Source organism: Bos mutus, chromosome 12 (genome assembly GCF_027580195.1).
Source record: "Bos mutus isolate GX-2022 chromosome 12, NWIPB_WYAK_1.1, whole genome shotgun sequence".
NCBI lineage: Eukaryota > Metazoa > Chordata > Mammalia > Artiodactyla > Bovidae > Bos > Bos mutus.
Genome location: NC_091628.1, coordinates 19,401,348 through 19,421,691, shown reverse-complemented (window position 1 = coordinate 19,421,691; position 20,344 = coordinate 19,401,348). Strand labels below are relative to the sequence as shown.

The window sequence follows — 20,344 nt, the reverse complement described above, 5'->3', positions numbered from 1 at the left end:
GCTTTCTCTAGTTGCAGTGAGTGTGGGCTACTCTCTACTTGTGGTGTACAGGCTTCCCATTATGGAACGTAGGCTCTGTAGTTGTGCTGCGTGGGCTTAGTTGCTCTATGACATATGGGATCTTCCGGAACCAGGGATCAAACCCATGTCCCCTGCATTGGCAGGCGAATTCTTAACCACTGGACCACCAGGGAAGTCCCTCAATAGCCCCTTCTTGAATGCTTTATGTGTTCATGAAGAAGAGAAAGGGAAAAGAGGCACTGACGGTAGAAAGAACATTCACCAAAGCACCAACTGCACCATGTTGTTTAGAGAGCAGCAGGTAGTCAGTGTGGCTTGAGCATTAAGGTACGCTTGCCCAAAGATGGCTTGGTGGAAGGCCAGAAAGATAGACTGAGCACATATTTGACTAACATATGTTCCCTATATATGGAATTTCCAAACAGGAAGATGGCTATTGCTCTGGCATGAGGGTAGTCTCTGATTTCAGTGTTTTGTTCATGGCAAGAGCGTCAGGCTTTTTTATCCTTTCGAAACTATAGCATTCAGTTCTGTCTTCAGAGGATACTGTTCTGGTGCCGACCAGATGGAAGCCTTCCATCAGTAAAGTGTCAATCAGTAAGCCAAGAACATTAGTTCCGTTGGCCAGTTTTCGGTTATCAGGTTTTATGGAGATATACCTAGGACACACAAAAATGTTCAGTTACTGAAATATCCCTTTAATAACTAGCAAAACTAAATATATGTTTGATTTATAACTTCAAATAAAGGCATAATACCACTTTTATCAGGTTTTTTTAAAGACTTCATTTATAAATCTAAGCCAGTAATTTCAGGCTACTGAAAACAGAGACCCTACTGTAATCTCCAAAGTCATTTTAATTCCACATTTAGGAATATAGCTAACACTGATGAAGTCTCACTACGCAATTATTTCCTGGAGCAAACAATTTCATCAAACAATTAAATTAGCTTTTGATTGTTATATAATTTAACTATTTCCAGTTTTTCTTTTTGACTTGCTAAATATTGTTTAATTTAATTAATTGATTCAATCATTTTGATGAATACTTGATCCTTTTACAGTTTCCCCCTAGATTTAATTTTACTCATTATCAGCACTGACATTACAAATTTTCTCCTGTGACTTTCTGTTATCGAAAGCATTTTTTCAGGTGAGGTTTTGCAGATATTAAATGTCAAGATTTTATTGTCAATTTTTCTCAATAACTATCCATAGTTGAAGAGCAAAACAAAGGATCTAAAAGGACTCTAAAGTCAAAGTGACAAAACTTCCTATTTCCTAGAAAATTCAATAAAATCAATACACATAAATCAAGAAAAAATATATACCTTAACTTTCAGATTGTGCTGTGCTTAGTTGCTCAGTCATGTCTGACTCATTGTGACCCCATGGACTATAGCCTGCCAGGCTCCTCTGTCCATGGGGATTCTCCAGGCAAGAATTCTGGAGTGGGTTGCCATGACCTCCTCCAGGGGATCGTCCCAACCCAGGAATCAAACTGGGTGTCGTGCACTGCAGGCAGATTCTTTAGCATCTAAGCCACCAGGGAAGATTTCTTTAATAATGTCAACATAATAATACGTTGCTTTAATAATGTCAACATAACATATCCACAAAGATACAGCTATATTGCCCCTTATCTACCGTCCAGGATGTTTTTTATGTCTTTGTGTCCTCCCACATGACATGAGTCTGAACAAGCTCCAGGAGTTGGTGATGGACAGGGAAGCCTGGCATGCTGCAGTCCATGGGTTCACAAAGAGTAGGACACGACTGAGCGACTGAACTGTCCTCCCACCATTTGTTTATGAAATGTGGGGGAAAAAAAAAAGGCTAACTTAAATTAGTTCCAGGCTGCCACCTAAACTGTCTGTGGTTTTATGGGATAAAAAGAGCCTTGGGGACACCGCTAGCCTCCTTTTAATTATGATTGATAGACTGGTTACTGTAGTTCACATTTAGAAACTCGTTCTAGACAAAGAAAAGAATTCAATAATGTAAGAATTATGAAACTACAAAGTACATACCCAAAAAATGTTTATGTTTAATACAGCAAATTTTTAACATTAGTAAATGATTTCATCTACCCACAAGCCCCAGATCTTGATTGTAGAGCCTAGAAACATTTGTCAAAGAAAAAATGTTACAGAACATCTGACAAAATTAAGATGCAAGTAGTATTGTTGTTCAGTTTCTAAGTTGTGCCCAACTCTTTTGCAACCCCATGTACTGTAGCCCTCCAGGCTCCTCAGTCCATGGGATTTTCCAAACAAGAATACTGGAGTGGGTTGCCATTTCCTTCTCCAGGGGATCTTCCTGACCCAGGGATCGAACTCACGTCCCCTGAATTGGTAGGCGGGTTTATCCCTGAGCCAAGTGGAATGTACTTGCAAGAAATCACTGGGCCTAAATATCAGATTCCCTAAGATGCCAAGTTGAGAAATGGAAGATTTCAAGGCACAAGAAAAAGAGAAAAGAAACTAATGAGAAATGGAAAATCAAAACTTCTTTTAAAAACTTAAAAGGCAACTACGCGTCTCCATTTGAGCTAGTTTAAAAAGGAAAAGACAGATAGAATATGCTACCAAAACTCTAGAGTCCTGTGACCATAACTTGAGCTTGATAATGTGGTATCATGAATGGCCCTCTGCAAGATGCATGCCAAATATTTTTAGTACTATGAACTTAAGAGATAATAACTGAGCAACTTGCTAGGTTACCAAGACCTCAAAGTGATAAATCATATTAGTAGAACATAACTGAACAGCTGGATGATATATCAGGCTCTGAGGAGCCATTCAGGCTTACTTCTCCACTTTTCACCTTCAAAAAGAACGTCTGAATGGACATATTCAGACCAAGGAGTGAGCAGGAAATAAAAATGATTGCCAGCTAAGTGGGATATACCTAAGGTGGGCCTCTTAAGACCAAGAATTTTCATCTGATGACGTAAACTCCCAATAATGTCACCAGATTTGGGTTATCTCGGTTCGGTTCGGTTCAGTTCAGTTCAGTCAGTTGTGTCCAACTCTTTGCGACCCCATGGACTGCAGCACTGCAGCCAGGGGTCCCCGTCCATCACCAACGGCTGGAGCTTGCTCAAACTCATGTGCGAGTCAGTGATGCCATTTAACCATCTCATCCTCTGTTGTCCCCTTCTCCTCCTGCCTTCAATCCTGGGTTATCTACCTCTACTTTGAAATTGTAGTTACAGAAAAAAAAATCACAAACTACTTATCAGCTGAAAAAATTCTAAACTTCAAACACTGAAAAGAATACCAAATATGGTGATGCATTTAAAAATCTAATTTTAAAAATCGCTTCTAGTTTTAGAGTTATCTATTTTGGAATTTAAGTATAATGCCATTCTCTTATTAAGATGAAAAAAATCTGATTTGTAAAACAAACACTAAACGAGAAGGGAAACTACTGTCACTGTACACACACAAATATCCCAACTTGAGTTTGTTTTTCAAGATTACAAAAAGATTAATTTCAAGATTACATTTTCTCCAAATGTGTAGTTTTTAAAGATCATTTAGTATTTCCAGGATATCTTCTTACTTTGCATGTTTCTTCTTGAAATCAATTATACCATTTTTCCTTATGTTTTTAACTTTTTAGAAAGGGATCCCCAAAGATCTTAATCACACAAATTTTTAAATAAAAACTGGTAATTCCCCTTTTGTTTATTTTAGTGTCCTACCAATTGTGCACAGAGCTATCTTAAAACATTTTGAGGTGAAGATAGCGTCTTAGGTTTTCTCCACAATCAGCATGTTAATTTAACTGGATCCCTTTCCCCAAAATGACATTTCATGAAAAATAGATTATAAAGTGTGAAAACTTAAGAACTGTCATACTGCCCAGGGTTTTTAAGCTGGTATGCAGGACCCTGGGGTATGTTGTGGGAGAGGTAAACGTTCATTCCTGGTGTCTACTGCAAAAGTTAATATCCCAAAATATCTACCTTTACCCCCAAAAAAGTATATTTTATTTAAATACTATCAGTAAAGAACATATACAGACTTTTTCCCCCTCCTGAAAATTCAAGCCAGCTTTCACAGTTAGTAAAATAATAGTGGGACCACATTAAGACATTTTTAAGGGGGAAAAGACGTGTCCGTGACAGTAGAGTGAAAATCAGCCTGAGGGTCCAGCCAAGAATAACAGGGGGAGAAAGTGAATAACTGACTCAGAAGCAACTATCCTTAATATACTGACAGCCTATCCCAATATTTTGAGTTGTGCAAGAGTGCCAACGATGTAACAGGAGACCAGATTTGCCATGGGATATATCTGCCTTAATGGTGTTTAAGAAATAAAGTGAAATGGAGAAAAATTAGTAGCCAAATCAGAACGGCTGAAAGAACAAATACACATAGAGTGTAAGGAAATCAAGACAAACTGTTGAGCCTTTACTATACGCCAGCAACCAAAAGAAACCCGTAGGATAGAAAAAGGCATCTCATTCCATGGGGGTGGAACATAATCTATGAAAATTATTTCCTCCTACAACTTGAATGACCATAGACCCAGTTTTCCCTGAACTACTTTGATTTATTCCTGTTGTCCCATGTAATAACAATTCTTTCTTTCACTCTGAAAAGTACCCCAATCTGGACAATAATTATCTGGTCATTCCACCCAACTCTACTGATTCCCTCCCCTACTCCAAAAAAAATTATTTTCAGTCATCATTTTTTCTAAGAAAATTCAGGCATGAGAAAATTTCAGTTTTGAGGAGAAACATTAGGAACTGCTATAGAACAGAGGCTTCAAAGTACAAAATACCTGATTCTTGTTTGGTTGTCAGTAGTGCTGTCAGAGCCGCATTGGAAAACCAGGTCATGGTAAGATGGTCTTTGTGGAGGCAGTGGAAGTAAGGTCATCTGAGGGAAAGAGTTACTACTTGAGGCTGGTGCGGAAGGTTGTTCTATAAACACTGTAATCCTCCCAGTTAGCATCTCAATTGTTTTGCTGCAAGAGCCAAACACCCTGAAGAAAGCCTGAGTATTTCGGCTTAGGAAATGTACCTCCACAAGAGCAGGTCTTGGCTGTAACTTGTGTTCTTGGTTTAAGAGGTCCACCAGAGGATTGAGTTCATAGAATAGAGCCTCTCTCTGAAGTCTAAGATGGTCTGAAAAGTCAGTGGGTAGTAGAAGTTGCTGAGTTCTCAAAAAATCTAAGATGAAACTAAATAAAACACCATCTCTGTCCACAAAAATCTGGCCATCAACCATCTTGAATTCTTTGTCTCTGCCGTCTAACATTCTCATCAACCGAGAGCCAGGAAACTGCTGTAAGGTGGAAGACCGTGTGGTGAATACCTTCCCTCCCACGTTCAAAGTGACCAGTTCCTGACCACTCATTCTTCTCTTGCTTCCAAGTGAAGGCCACAAACCATCAGACACAGCCTTAGGAACCTGTAAATCAACCTTAACCACAATGTTAGTTATATATGATTAAGAAATCCAGGGGAGGGGAAAATAACAGAAACAGAGACCTAAATTTCCAGGTAACTACTGTTAAAGCAAATAGTGTGTCCATAGCCGTGTTTACAAATTTGAGAGTTGCTTGGGAACCTGCAGTATACAAAGTGAAAAAGCAACAGATGAGAAACTGGATAGTTCAAGGAAACTGCCAATTGGCCTGAGAACAGGGGACAGGTACAGTATCCCATCTAAAAAGAAAAATCCTTCATAAAAACCTCTTATAAATATGTATTCAAATATATTCTGGAACCAGAAAACCATTCAGCCTCTCCACACCGCGTATCTACTCGAGTCCTCATGGCAGAGACACTTTATAGAGAAACATCTTAATTTCTTACGACCCCTGTAGAAATTTAGTGGCTAAATTCTAGATTGACCGTTGGGGATGAGGCAGTCATTACCTCAATCAGCAGCTGAAGGTGACTCCTCTTCTCATAACTGCAAAGATTCTTCTGTACTTGAAATTTAGTTGCCACCTTTTTTGCCCATCCCTGCTTGTATTACCTCCTCTTAACCAAATTAATGTACTGGGGTGAACACCCTCTGGGCTGTCAAGGAATGTCTTGCCCCTTGACAGAAATAAGTTTGACTGAAAGAGGTTCTAAGTCACTTCCTGTTTTCATCTGAAGCCTAAACAAGGTGAGAAAAATTACGTATTTTTCTTCTGTGGGAGATAGGGCATCTTTACCTCATGTGAGCAGCCAGGATAGTACTAGTGTTGAGCTGGTTTACTTTGTAATAGCTGATAGACTGCTTCATCTACTGTCAAGTGAGTCTCACTGAAGTTCTTTAAACAAGTGGACTGGTTGGTTGTACAGTTGCCATTATATTTTGGAACAACACTTAGTTGCCAGTAAAAAGGAGGCCTTCCCACTTCCTGCTTTTGCCATGTGTTCTTTTTAACCCATGCCTTGTCTTACACAGTCACTAACACTTCTGTAGTTTACCACCAAATTCCTTTGGTGATAAATTTACAAAACCTAAAAGCAGATAAAAGGCAAACTGAAATAAATCTCCACCCTCCTAAAAATGTCAGCTTAGCATAAGAAAATGCCAGTTTTTGTTTACATGAGATTTACATTGTATTGAAAAAGGAAATCAACCGTCTGCAGAAAAAGCTGCAAATTCAATCCATCTTATCTTATTCCTTTTTTAAAGAATGTTCACTCTCAAAAAACAAAAAAGAGTTGTTTTACAAGAGTAGTCTTTATTACATGCTTAAAAACAATCATTACACTACCTCATCAATACAGTATTAAATCATGTACTCTCTTACCCCCTCCTTTCATAGCACAAACATAACCGATACTGGGGATAGGATGCTAATTTCAAAAGCACCTTAAAAAGGAAGGAGGGCTGGAGACTAAACTATTAAATTTCACTTTTATCTTTATGCTACCTAATTTCAACATGTATAAGACATTATTTTTGAAAGGAATATTTTTAGAGGGCGATATCTGACTGGAATTTTAACCAAATCTGAACTACCACTCTATTCTAACAAATTTCTAACAAAAGACACAGAACTATGTACTTGAAACAGATTTTATAATAGTTTATATTTGCACACAAATTCTGCCACATTGTTCAGCACCACCAAAGTAAAACTCTTCAATCTTTCACTGAAAATGAAAAGCCCATCTGTCAACTGTTCCCAGTAAAAAACTGATTGTTCTACAAAATCAGCTGATCTAGTCAGGTAGGAACTAAAGTTTGAAAGATTATCTTTCCAAGTTGCGATTTCATCAAATAGAGACCATTCTAGGAACATGGTGGGACTGAAGAAAATGAGAAGGCCAAGCAGAATGACCACCACAAATAACGGATAAAGTCTCCAGGGAATCTTGCTAATGAACGTGCCAGTATCTTGAGGCAAGGAAAGTTTATCCACGTCCACTAGTTTTATGTCTTCCCACTGACTGGTATCAAAGTTCTTCATCAAAGGGCTTGAGGGCAAATTTGAGGGAGGCAAAGGAGTTTCCTTGATGACTTTTATTTTCTCCCTGAACTCCTGCATCTGCTGCAGAAATATGATGGGTTCTGACACATCTTTGAAAGCCTCAGCAATGTTAAAGGCCATTCGCTGTTCCTGCAAGATGGTGTTGAGTTTGTTGATCTCTGGGTCATAGGCCTGCATCACTGCAAGTTTCATGGTCTCAAAGTCAGACAGGATTTCATTCTTCTTCTGATCTAACGTGTATTGTAACTTCTCAAAAAACTCCTTCACTTTATCCGAATCTTTAGTCAGCAACTGTAGAGACTTCCTTTTGCTAGTTTCCAAGGTATCCAAGCGAGAAAGGGCATCTCCCCGACGCCAGGTCTCAAAGCTCTGGAAGAGGGACTCAAAGGCGTCCCTTTCCTGAGCGTAGGCATCTTCGATAGAACAGAAGACGTGCTTGGTGTGCTCACCCCGAGTCGCACAGATGCCACAGATCAGCTGCATGTCAGTCAGGCAGAAAATGTTGAGAGGCTGTCCCAAGTGTCCTTTGCACACTGGCATTTTGGGAGAGACCTTAATCTTGTTATACTTTTCCACAATACCCTTCAGGGAGTAATTAACCTGCAGGCTGTTGACTCCCGTCGCTGAAGTTTCCTTCCGGCACGTGGGGCACTTAAATGGAGAGGATCTCCACAGGGAATTCCGCACATTCCCCTCTAAGATCCCTTCTAAGCACTTTTTGCAAAAGTTGTGTGAGCAAGGCAAAACTCGGGGATCATCAAACAGACTGCAACAGATTGGGCACGTGAGGTCTTCTTCAAGCAGCTCCATCACATCTACCAGAGAGAGAGAAACATTTTATTTTACACTGGGAATCCCCTCCATTTGGACTATGAAATAATTAGAAGAAACTATCTTCACAGCCATTAAAAAATGCTCTTGTCACAGAAATAACTGGTCAAGCAAAGAAAATAAGAGAAATTTGGGACGGGAATGCACACCAAAGCAGATTTCATCTGCTGGGACTAGAACACACTCCTTATCAGTGGGGCTCCCTGCACACAAGGCCTTTGTGTGGGCTTTCCAACAACAGGCATTGGCTGAGACAGGGCGAGGACTGGGACAACTGCAAGTTGAGCCAGCAGGGCCCAAATGCTTGTTTTAAAACAGAGCTGACTACTAGCTGTCAGAAACAAAGCCACTCAGTGTCTGAGCAGAATGAGCTCTTTAGTCTGGGCCCACAATTATAAAATGGTATGCTATTTAAAGAAAGAAGCAGAGATATAAATCCAAGCATGTTCTCTCACAGAGACTTTTATTAAAAACTGGCACATTTTCCTATTTCAAAGGCAAGATTACAATTATTAAAATCAGGGGTAAAAACATAAAATGAGAGAGCTGCAATTCATTCTTCCCTAGAGAACTAAATGGATATTTTTTAAAACCACTGGGACAGTAATCAAAGCTGTCTGCACTGTCTGGAGCAATCAGTTCTCAAGGTGCAGTGGGGAGAAACCTGGGCGACCCTAAGGCTCTTCCAGGGCACCTGTGAGGACAATACTATTTTCATAGTAATACTGAGATGCTATTTACCTTTGGCACAGTGTTGACACTGCGCTGTTAAAAAAGCAATGGTAAGCAGACACAGCTGTGGCCTTAGCAAGAACCAAACAAGACCACAAGTAGCCCCAAACTGGATTCCTAATGTATTCTTCACCACCACACACCCACAGCTGGGGCAAAGGTGAGGGCAGCCAGTTTCAGTTTAGAATATTCTTGATGAAACGGTAAAAATTATTCATTGTACTAAATCTTAATTTATGTACATGTCTTTTTAAATCTTTCATGTAACAAAATATGAAGTAACCACAAAGTATTTCTATTGCATACCAGCAGATACTGTCTGAAGCAAAAGCAATTAGGCAATTTAGCCACAAGCTAATCAGCTGCTTTTTCCAGGGAACGCCATTTTTATACTTGAAACAATGAATGACAAACTGTGGGTGTGGAGACTATCTGGCAGACATTTTTCTGAAAACAAACAAAATGAGCCCATCACTTCAAGGGAAACAAATGACAGTTTCTCGCCAATGATAAAAAGTTGAATTTTTAAGTGAAAACTGGATTTTGGCAAACATAGTTGCCACTTAAGAGCTTGACAGTTTACCATTAATTAAAGACTTTTCCAATGAAACAAGTGGTAATATTAACATGCGTATTGTTTTACGACAGAGATCTTTGTATAATGAAATATGTCGCTGTTTGGAGATCTACTGGAGAAGGAAACGGCAACCCACTCCACTGTTCTTGCCTAGAGAATCCTGTGGATGGAGGAGCCTGGTGGGCTGCTGTCCATAGGGTCGCACAGAGTCAGACACAACTGAAGCTACTTAGCGTGCGTGCGTGCATTGGAGATCTACATTACACAGCGAATTAACTGGTTCAAATCACCAATGCATGTTACAGGTCATGCCTGGGTAAAAGATCAAAAGACCAATATGTTAAAAAAAATATGATTTCAGATTTCATACTTCAACCAACTATTAACAAACTACCACTTGTTGAGTTTTGGTATAGTATCAAAGAAGAGTGATAGTTTTCCGAAAAGGGCATTAAAATATTCCTCCTTTCACCAACTACGTATCTGTCCCAAGCCAAATTGGGATTTTCTTTGTGTATTTCAACCAAAATAACTGATTGTAATAGATGTAATGCAGAGATACAGAAAAGATTCCTGTTGTTGTCTACTAAATGGCGATTCTTGACAGAGATCTCTAAATATGTAAACCAAGGCCACCCTTCTCACAATTGTTCTGAAAAGTTATTTTTCACAAATTACTTATGTTAACATGTGATAGGTTTATTGTCATTTTAAATGAATTACCTTAAATTTTTTTCTCAGTTTTAATTTCAAATACACATGTAAATAAAAGTTCTTGGGAGCCTCAGCTTTCAAGTGTAAAGGGGTCCTGAGACCAAAATATTTGAGACCTTTGAACTAGAGAATACTAATTCTCATTTCAAGTTTATTCTTTTAAAATGTATATTTTAAAACTTTTATCCCTAAAGTTTTAGAAACAAAAATAGCACTAAATATGTCCCCATTCAGTTCACTAAGATAAATATATCCTTCAGTATTTATCACATTACCACCAAAGTAATGTACAATTTATGAATAATAAATAAATAAAATAGGGTCTACTAATTTCTATGTCGAGGAACCAGAGATCAAATTGCCAACATCCACTGGATCATGGAAAAAGCAAGAGAGTTACAGAAAAACATCTATTTCTGCTTTATTGACTATGCCAAAGCCTTTGACTGTGTGGATCACAATAAACTGTGGAAAATTCTGAAAGAGATGGGAATACCAGACCACCTGATCTGCCTCTTGAGAAATCTGTATGCAGGTCAGGAAGCAACAGTTAGAACTGGACATGGAACAACAGACTGGTTCCAGATAGGAAAAGGAGTACGTCAAGGCTGTATATTGTCACCCTGTTTATTTAACTTATATGCAGAGTACATCATGAGAAACGCTGGACTGGAAGAAACACAAGCTGGAATCAAGACTGCTGGGAGAAATATCAATAACCTCAGATATGCAGATGACACCACCCTTATGGCAGAAAGTGAAGAGGAACTAAAAACCCTCTTGATGAAGGTGAAAGTGGAGAGTGAAAAAGTTGGCTTAAAGCTCAACATTCAGAAAACGAAGATCATGGCATCCGGTCCCATCACTTCATGGGAAATAGATGGGGAAACAGTGCAAACAGTGTCAGACTTTATTTTTTTGGGCTCCAAAATCACTGCAGATGGTGATTGCAGCCATGAAATCAAAAGACGCTTACTCCTTAGAAGGAAAGTTATGACCAACCTAGACAGCATATTCAAAAGCAGAGACATTACTTTGCCAACAAAGGTTCGTCTAGTCAAGGCTATGGTTTTTCCAGTGGTCATGTATGGATGTGACAGTTGGACTGTGAAGAAGGCTGAGCGCTGAAGAATTGATGCTTTTGAACTGTGGTGTTGGAGAAGACTCTTGAGAGTCCCTTGGACTGCAAGGAGATCCAACCAGTCCATTCTGAAGGAGATCAGCCCTGGGATTTTTTTGGAAGGAATGATGCTAAAGCTGAAACTCCAGTACTTTGGCCACCTCATGCGAAGAGTTGACTCATTGGAAAAGACTCTGATGCTGGGAGGGATTGGGGGCAGGAGAAGGGGATGACAGAGGATGAGATGGCTGGATGGCATCACTGACTCGATGGACTTGAGTCTGGGTGAACTCCGGGAGTTGGTGATGGACAGGGAGGCCTGGCGTGCTGCGATTCATGGGGTCGCAAAGAGTCAGACACGACTGAGCGGCTGATCTGATCTGATCTGATCTGAATCTCTATGTCATCTTATAACCAAAAGTAAGTAAACACTTTTGACAGTAATTTTAAGAATCACAATTGGACCTACAATGTAGAAGACTTAAAAAATAAGCTGAACTTGCAGGACTAATTGGTTTATGGTCTTCGGTTGTAAGAGATATTTGTATAATACATATATATGTGGAACTGGGGCTTCCTTGGTGGCTCAATGGTTTGATCTCGGTCGGGAAGATCCCCTGGAGAAGGAAATGGCAACCCACTCCAGTATTCTTGCCTGTGAAATCCAATGGATAGAGGTGCCTGGTGGCCTACAGTCCATGGGGTCGCAGAGTCAGGCACAACTTAGCAACTAAACAACAATGTAGAACTAAAGTAGAGTATTCTGTCAAAATGTAGTGTTACATGGCAAAAATGGTGATGAGCTTATTTTTCTGAAAAATCTTTTGTGACATGACAAATCATCTTCGAAAAGCACTGGAAAGAGAATGGCTTCAGAGACTGAGGTCAGTGTGCTGAAAGGTTATCAAGCAGTTATAAAACACTCTCTTTAGAGCAAAGAAAGAAAACTTCATGACCCTCCACCACTAGTCCTGGTTCCATCACCTCCCCTGCTCTCTAACATGTTTCACCTAGAATTATATTTTGGAGTACGCAGTAGAAACAGGAAAGTAGCGGCGGCAGCATTCAATAAAGTAAACCTAATTTACTTTTCCTTGCCAGGTTAATATTTCCAGAGAATCCTATCTAAGCATGTTAAATAACTAAAAGGAAGAACAAAGGATACCAAGTTTTGTCATGAGAAGGAGAAAAAGAGACCCAAGACAAAGAAACTTCCAAGTATGATCAAAAAGAAAAAAGGAAAATGTCACACACAGGAAAATTTAGAAATAATAGTCATCCCAAAGCCATAATCAATTTACAGCTCTTAAAATGAACCAGAGAAAAACGTTATTTGGAAAGTCCCTTTTCTAAAAAAATTGCATCAAAACCATAATAGAACCTGTTATTTCACTTTTAGTGATACAACTTATAAATTTTAGTTCATAATTTAAAGATTTTCATTTTAATCCACATTAAAACAATTTTATTGTCTTAGCTTTATACTCAAAACCTTATGTCAAAACTCTGTGAGCAATTCCCTAGCTGACTTTCAGAGGAAACTGAGATATATTAGCCTAACAACCCAAGAAACCATGGCAAGTTTGTTGCCTTTAAAGTTTTAAAGGAAAACAATAAGGTTTTTAGCCTAACTAAGAGAAGGGTATGCTTAACAGTAAAGGAACTTACAGCTTCTTTTCTTAAAAGTGTGCTAACACATAAAAATCTAAATAAATCACCTGAGCTTACTTCTTTGACAAAACTAAAATATACATCCCCTTTTTAGGGGGACAAATATAGATGTTAAGAAACTTTATTATGTGAACAAAATTTTTGTTCACCAGTCATAAAATTTCAACTTAACCAATCTCAAACTAAGTATATAAAGGCAAACAAGTTTTCCAAGATTCATTTCTTCTTTTGAATTAAAAACTTCCCAAGTTGTTTATTTTGGCTGCTCCACACAGCTTGTGGGATCTTAGTTCCCTGACTAGGAATTGAACCTGGGCCTGTAGTAAGGAAATCGCAGAGTCCTAATCATCACACTGCCAAGGAATTCCTAAAAATCTCCCAAGTTCTATACCAACAAAGAAAGTAGCTGAGTATATAACTAGTTACCTACCACCTCCTCTGGTTTTCAACTTCATTTGTCTACTATATTTATACTTTAAAATATACTTTTTAATTTATGGAGAATAAAACTCCTTTTTGTACATAATTCTATGAGTATTGACAAGTGCAGTTGTATAACACCACCACAGATTTATTTTTAAGCAAACTTTCAAAATATCCACTCAAGGAAGACTATAAAAACTGTTTGATCAATACTACCTTGAGTAGGTATATATTAATAGCAACAAGAGTCTTTAATACACCAACCAGAATACTTTTAAAAGATAGAAAAGCTAACAGTTACAAGCTTCCCTGATGGCTCAGACAGTAAAGAATCTGCCTACAATGTAGGAAACCCAGGTTCGATCCCTGGGCTGGGAAGATCCCCTGGAGAAGGGAATGGGTACCCACTCCAGCACTCTTGCCTGGAGGATCCCATGGACAGAGGAGCCTGGCAGCTACAGTCCATGAGGTCGCAGAGTTGGACACGGCTTTAGACTAACACAACCCAAGGGAAAGGAGTCATAAAACACAATTAAAGTTGACTTCTCCCTCCTGGAAGCCTTTTTGTTTTTATATGCTCAACTCAAAATGATTATAAATGAAGAGGTGTTCATTTTATTCACTCTTAAAAGGTAATTTTAATAAAACCTTTTAATTAAAAGAACCTTTTCTATTAAATCTTGGCACTTCATTAGTTGACAACAATATAAAGTTCAAAATAATAGCCATGATTTTTTCCCCAAATCCCATTAGAGAATAAAAAGATTATACCTTGTATCTTAGAAATTTAAACCTGATTTCCATCCTGCTTTGATCTTTGAATTCAGAGATTTCAAAGCAGTATCTAAATACCTAACAAGTAACTAGATAGAAAATACTGAAACTCACTTCACAGACAAAACTAAATTATGTGAACTCTACTAAACAGCCAATCATCAATCAACCTTATTTTGGAACAAAGTATAGAATAAAAGAGCTCACCTTTTAAAAACTTATGTCCTCTAATCCCACTAGTTAATTTTATTTTCAAATAGTATACTGATAATTTAGTAAGAGATCCACTAAATGGTTTCTTGAAACTTACTGAAGATGTATTAACAATAATTGAGTCTAGGTGGAGGATGTAAGGATATCTATTGTAGTGTACTTTTAATTTTCAGTATATTTGAAAATTTTCACAAAAGTTGGAAAAAAAAACTCAACAGTGAGACCAGTTATAAGAAAATCATATTGTGCTAAAAAGGTAAAACTTTAGAAATACTAGCTGACTATGATAAGCCTCATAAAGAGCTTAATCTGCTGTAATATTTTTTTATCTTTTATAAAATTAAAAGTATCTTATTGGAAATCTCTGGATCCAGGCCTATGAGTAGACTGACATACTCATTTTTGCTCTCAATCTATGACCCTGGACAAACCACTTACACATGTTAAACTGTGTAAAACCTCATTGAAAAACTGTTTTGAAAGTTATCTAAGATATGAAAACTATTTACCAAGTTGTTTTTTTTTTAAGTACTCTTTCAGTATGTTATTAACACTTCATTCTGGCTTTTAGAGACTGTGCCAAAACATGATCCAAACAGGATAATGTGAGATTAAGAAAAAAACAAAATTTCTGATAACTTAAAAAAGGAATATGAAAATTAATATACCAAGTATAGTATCTAAAATAGCTTATCTAATTGTTACATGGCCCTTGCAAACACCGTATAATTTACCTTTGTGTCCATATAAGACATACCTTTTCTGGCACTGTCCTAGAACAAGTGGCAGTAATAAGTAAATAAGTAATAATAAGTAAAATTTCCCCCACAGTATTTCTAATAGGATTCCTGATTAGGGCAAAATAAACCTAGTACAGAAAGTCTAGCAGCTTAGAAGCCCTGCCTACTCACAATGTTCACAAGTTTTTGGACTAAGATGACATCTCAAAACCCAAAAACTAGGTCATTACCTTCATAGTCCAGACAAATTTGGAAAAAATTAGTTTTTTCCTTTCCTTCATTCTCTTCTCTATGCCACTCTTTTTCCTTGACTCCTTTGTTTATTCTTCTTTTATCTCATCTTCCCCATTCTACTTCAAGGAACATAATCTTTTTGATTTCCTCTTATTCCCTCCTTATCTCACACCTTCTCTTTCTTACGTGATAGTCACCCAAGATATTATTCTGTAATCCTGTTAATCAATAGCATTAAATCAATAGTTCTAGGACTATGAGCTAGATCAGGTATCACTATCCTATTTATGAACAACTATTTAGAAATCTATGAGGCCATCTAATGGTATGGAATCCCAGTCTCTCCCACCCAGATGAAATCAATTAGAATAAAATGAGGGTCTGAATTTCAAGGAAACATAATATATGGCCTAAATTATTCTCCTAGTCTGGTACCAACCAGATTCAGATTATTTATCTTTACCTGTTAAGAGTTAAAATTAACTTAAATTGGACTACCAACAAAGGTTTTATGAACCAGATGTGTCTGGTTTCTTTTCTCCCAAATAAATGTAAAGAGGTTTAAATGAAGGTGAAAAAATTTTAGAACAAATCTTCTTTCGCAACAACAAACTTGGCAATCACTAGCCTAAATTATTATCCCCAACTGATTGGTATCTACTAAAAGTTTTCATTATCTAGCCCTGCATTTGAGGTTAATGCCAGCTTTCAGAAAAGTACTGTCAACTCAGTACACAGCAAGCTAGATCTGGTAAGTGAAATCACGTAGTGTGTAATACTGCGCCAAGAGAAAAAGGGTTATTTTGTGGCTAACTGATCAGTACTACCTACCAATAAAATTGGTCTGAACCAAGTTCCCTTTGTTCAGTGTAGAATTACATACACATTTTATTCTAAGTAAAACTCATCTAGAAAATATTTCAAATAGAAAGCTGATTATGCTAAACTTTAAGCAACTTCCAGGTTGGCTATATTCTATCCACTATGCTGACACTCCGCCCTCCTATTCAGTATATGCACATATTCAGGGGAAAAAAGAAAGAGCTCCTCTGGGAATTTTAAAGGGTTGGCCAGGCTATTGCCAAATAGGATACACTTGTGCTTATTCCACAGGAAAGACAATGATTTAAACTACTGGCAAAAATTTTCAGTTCCACTCTTCCTTAGAAATGTATCTACATCTATAATGCAAATGAATTAGAAAGCATCCACATTAAGGGAATCTGCTTGGATTCCCTCAAGGGCTTAACTGGAGTGTAACTATTCTCTATGTCAAAGGACACCTGTTTTTGGTTAACTGTTAGGGGTGCTATTCCTCTAGTACCTAAGAGTTTCAAGGCAAGGTAATGACAGTAGCAGTGTCTTTCATGAATACAAAAATGGATAATCCAACGATCTAATGCTGTTTTAAAAGATGAAATATTAAGTAAAAAATCAGTTCCTGCCCTAAATTCCAAAATATAGCACATTTACAGAGGTATTATCATACAAGATGTGATAAATGCCTTACAAAAGGACATAGAAAGCTGACACCATACTAATGTTGGAGAGGTTATCCATACAAGTGGATTTTGTTTTTCTAAAATTGTAATTTGTGATTACAGAAAATTCAGGAAATATAGGGAAAAAATTACCCATGGTCATATTGCCAAGAAATAACCATTATTATTATTTTGGTGTATTTCGTCTAACATTATTTTGGCATATTTCTTCCAATCTTGTGTGTGTATGCACACCATATTTTAACAGAACTGGTAGCATAACATAACTCTGTGTCCACTTTTTCCACTTATTTTATTACTTGCATTTCCCCTATTGTTCCCCTATTCTTTTAAAAGATGATCATCTATCTTATGGATATGCTATTTCCTACTGTTTAATTTGGGGGGATTATAACATTTTAATGAACAATGTAGCAAAGTCTTAGTCCAACACTCTAATTATTTCCTTAGATGGTTCCTTTAAGTGTATTGTCAGGTGAGTCAAAGAGTAGAAACATTCTCAAGGCTCCTGAAAAAACTGCCAAGTTTCCCTCTAGAAAAGAGTACACCACTTTCTGCACTCTGACCAGTGATGTATGATGGTGCTCCACCTCTCCAAGTAGTTCCTGACCTTACAACAGAACCATACTTTTATAGAACTTAGTTAAAAAAAAAAAAAAAAAAGAAGAAAAAGGCATACTTTACCATACCTACCTAAGTTTAAAGTATAAAACAGTTTATGGCAGTTAATATTAGTATGTGTCTGCATATCACCAATACATAGTATATGGTGCTAAAAGTTATGGGATAAGAATAAAACAAATACTGGGCTTAAAAACATCTTGGCAGTCATTTAGCTAAACACCTAACTTTACAAGTGAAAACAGAGCCCCACCCAACCCTGCAACTGTACACAGCAAGCAAGGCATAGGACCTGAGTTGCCCAATTATGAGACCTTAGCACTATCCGAAAACTGGGTCAAGAATTCAGGATCCTCACTCATTAAATGGAGACATCTAATCATGAGTTCCCTAAATCCCTTCTAAAATGCTATAATTTTTACAAAGTAGGTTGTAACAGATTCTCCAGTGAAGAAGGGTAAAGAGCACTGAAACTGCATCTAACTACCTAGTTTTCCAAGCACTAGTTCTCCCCTTCATGGAATCAGGATTTTTACAATACCTACCTCATGTTCTTGGAAAGATTAAGTAATGTGTGACAATCTTGTAAACTATTGACCTACATCAGTGTAAGGTGATTTAATTAACATATGTGTGTAGATACTGTAAAAACTATAACTACACATTTAGTGTTATGTTAGAGCATGAGTGTATAAACCAAGAAAAGTCTAAGACAGTTGGACTCTTTTGAACTATAATTTTAAGGGAGGGCAAAGTGTTACATAGCATAGTAGGTGCAAAGCACCGTTGATGGAGATGGGCATAGCTGTGGGCATAGCTGAACAGCTGTGGCAGAAGTTAGGGCCAGGTAACCAATACATGTAGAGAATAAAAATAACCTGGTGTTACAGAAAGACTTGCCAGAGAGGCTTAGTATGTCAGCTGGTGCAAAAAAAAAAAGACAGTATTTTTAGGGAAAGACAGGAGAGTATGAAGAAATAGATCTTCTTACTGTTCAAGACACAAGTATAACCAATTAATCAACAACTCCATCAAGTTCTACCAGAGGGACTGGCTATGTAAAAGAAATTCTGCTTTTAAAATACCTATTATATAAAGGTCTCTAGGGTCAGAAAACTCAAGCCCTATCGTACAAACCCAAGCAGTGACACAGGAAGTGGAAAAAAAAAAAAAACAACCCTATTTAAAAGCAAAAGTGGTTGTAGCCTCTTTTCCTTTACAATACAAATCTTTGGATTATGTTTCAAATAACTGTCATATAAAGTGTCTAAGTATTTAATCTATTTTTCTGGGTTTTGACAAAATATGAAAAGAACAAAGACCATTTATGAGGATGGGAACACATACACTCAACAGAGTTCGATTTTGAAAGGTTCTGGGCCTGAAGACATTGGGTGCTTTTCTGCTTAATGTAGGGAAAAGTATTGTAGTTTACCTCTGTCAATGCAAGCCAGGAGTATTGGTCAGGTTACTGTTTCCCAAGGCAAAGCAATCAGGTTTTGGTTTGTTTTTTCTTCAGATCGTGACTGGTAATCAAAACGAGGCTACTGCAGAGAAAGAACAAAGAAAGAAGAGTGTTATGCATTTATCTGCACAGGATCCTTAGTCTTGACCCTCACTTTTTTTTTCAATCATCCCCCACAAATAAAGCCAGCCGGCAAGGACCTGGTGAAAAAGCCATGAGCCTGGGATAGCCTGGCGATCTTTTGTGCTAAGGAGCTTCACGGCTAGGGCGCCCTCCCCCGGCACCAGGCAGCCTCCCCACGTTCAGTGCCAGAGGGTGGTGGTCGCGCGCTCCGACTCTGGTTCATGGTCGCCTCTTCTTTTGTAGGCGATCCCGAGGAGCCTGCGGTGAAGCCAGGAGCGCTTGGTAGCGGAGCAGGTTTCCTGGAGTCCGGCCACACTGGCCCGGCCCCCGGCCGCCCACCCGCACGCCGTTCCCCCCACCTCCGGTAACCGGGCCCGGCTGCTCTCCGCGGAGACCAGAGCGCAGACCGAGCTCTCCGCCAGCCCCCACGCACGCAGGTGCCCGCCCAGCCAGGGCAAGTCCCCACCCCGCTTCCCCAGGAGAAGCCGGCCAGCGCGTACTTATCTCGGACCTCCGGGGCCGGTGGAGGGGAGCCTCCGGGAGCCGCGCAGTGGACAGTCCTCCGGCCGCGGGTACCGCGCGTTTACGAGGCGGGAACGGCTGCAAAATGGACTCGCGGCGCCGACGGGCCCCGCCCCGACGCCCTCCTTCCCCAGGCACTTCGGTCCGCCTCCCCCGCCGAGCCGCGCCTTTGTTCCGCCTTCCGCGGCTCGCCTTTCCCCCGGGGAGGGAGGCCGCGGGTGAGGGCAGGCGGGAGCCCTTCCGGTATCTCCAACCGCCGCCTGCAACCGCCTCCGCGTGCGGCGCGCGGCGCGCGGGGGCCGAGGGGCGGGCTCCCAGCGGCGCGCTCCTCTCGCTTCATCAGGGCTGCGCGCGCCCGCGGAGCGCCGTGCCCAGGGCGCCGGGCCGGGGACGCGGAGCGCGCGGACCCGCGGGCTGGGCCCGGGCCGAGCGCGGGCGACGGGAGGCGGCGTGGTCCCCGGTGGAGCCGCCTGGGAAGGAAGCCGGCGCACAACGAGATGGTTGGGTTTGGATTGTTGTACTTTTTTTTTTGTTCGTTGCATTTTTAGGAACAAAAAAAAAAGCCCAACCCTTCACACCGCTTCATCTGCATCTCTCACGAC

General features: G+C 39.3%; 2 protein-coding genes across 4 annotated transcripts; both read right to left on the bottom strand.

The window, feature by feature from the left end:
* Positions 1 to 5: 5 nt before the first annotated feature.
* Positions 6 to 6,573, bottom strand: KCNRG (potassium channel regulator). The gene is made up of 2 exons (XM_005904521.3): positions 4,820 to 6,573; positions 6 to 680 (listed from the first exon to the last, which is right to left on the bottom strand). The coding sequence occupies exons 1-2, from the start codon at positions 5,395 to 5,397 to the stop codon at positions 455 to 457; spliced, it is 804 nt and encodes a 267-aa protein (XP_005904583.2). The 5' UTR covers positions 5,398 to 6,573; the 3' UTR covers positions 6 to 454.
* A 134-nt stretch (positions 6,574 to 6,707) lies between these two features.
* Positions 6,708 to 19,873, bottom strand: TRIM13 (tripartite motif containing 13). Of its 3 annotated transcripts, none has more exons than XM_070380345.1 (3): positions 19,732 to 19,873; positions 19,068 to 19,179; positions 6,708 to 8,295 (listed from the first exon to the last, which is right to left on the bottom strand). In XM_070380345.1, the coding sequence occupies exon 3, from the start codon at positions 8,288 to 8,290 to the stop codon at positions 7,067 to 7,069; it is 1,224 nt and encodes a 407-aa protein (XP_070236446.1). In that variant the 5' UTR covers positions 8,291 to 8,295; positions 19,068 to 19,179; positions 19,732 to 19,873; the 3' UTR covers positions 6,708 to 7,066. The 3 variants fall into 3 exon arrangements, with proteins under 3 accessions (XP_070236446.1, XP_070236445.1, XP_070236447.1); XM_070380344.1 differs by having other exon boundaries at positions 19,721 to 19,861; XM_070380346.1 differs by lacking the exon at positions 19,732 to 19,873 and adding an exon at positions 19,298 to 19,532.
* Between the last annotated feature and the right edge of the window lie 471 nt (positions 19,874 to 20,344).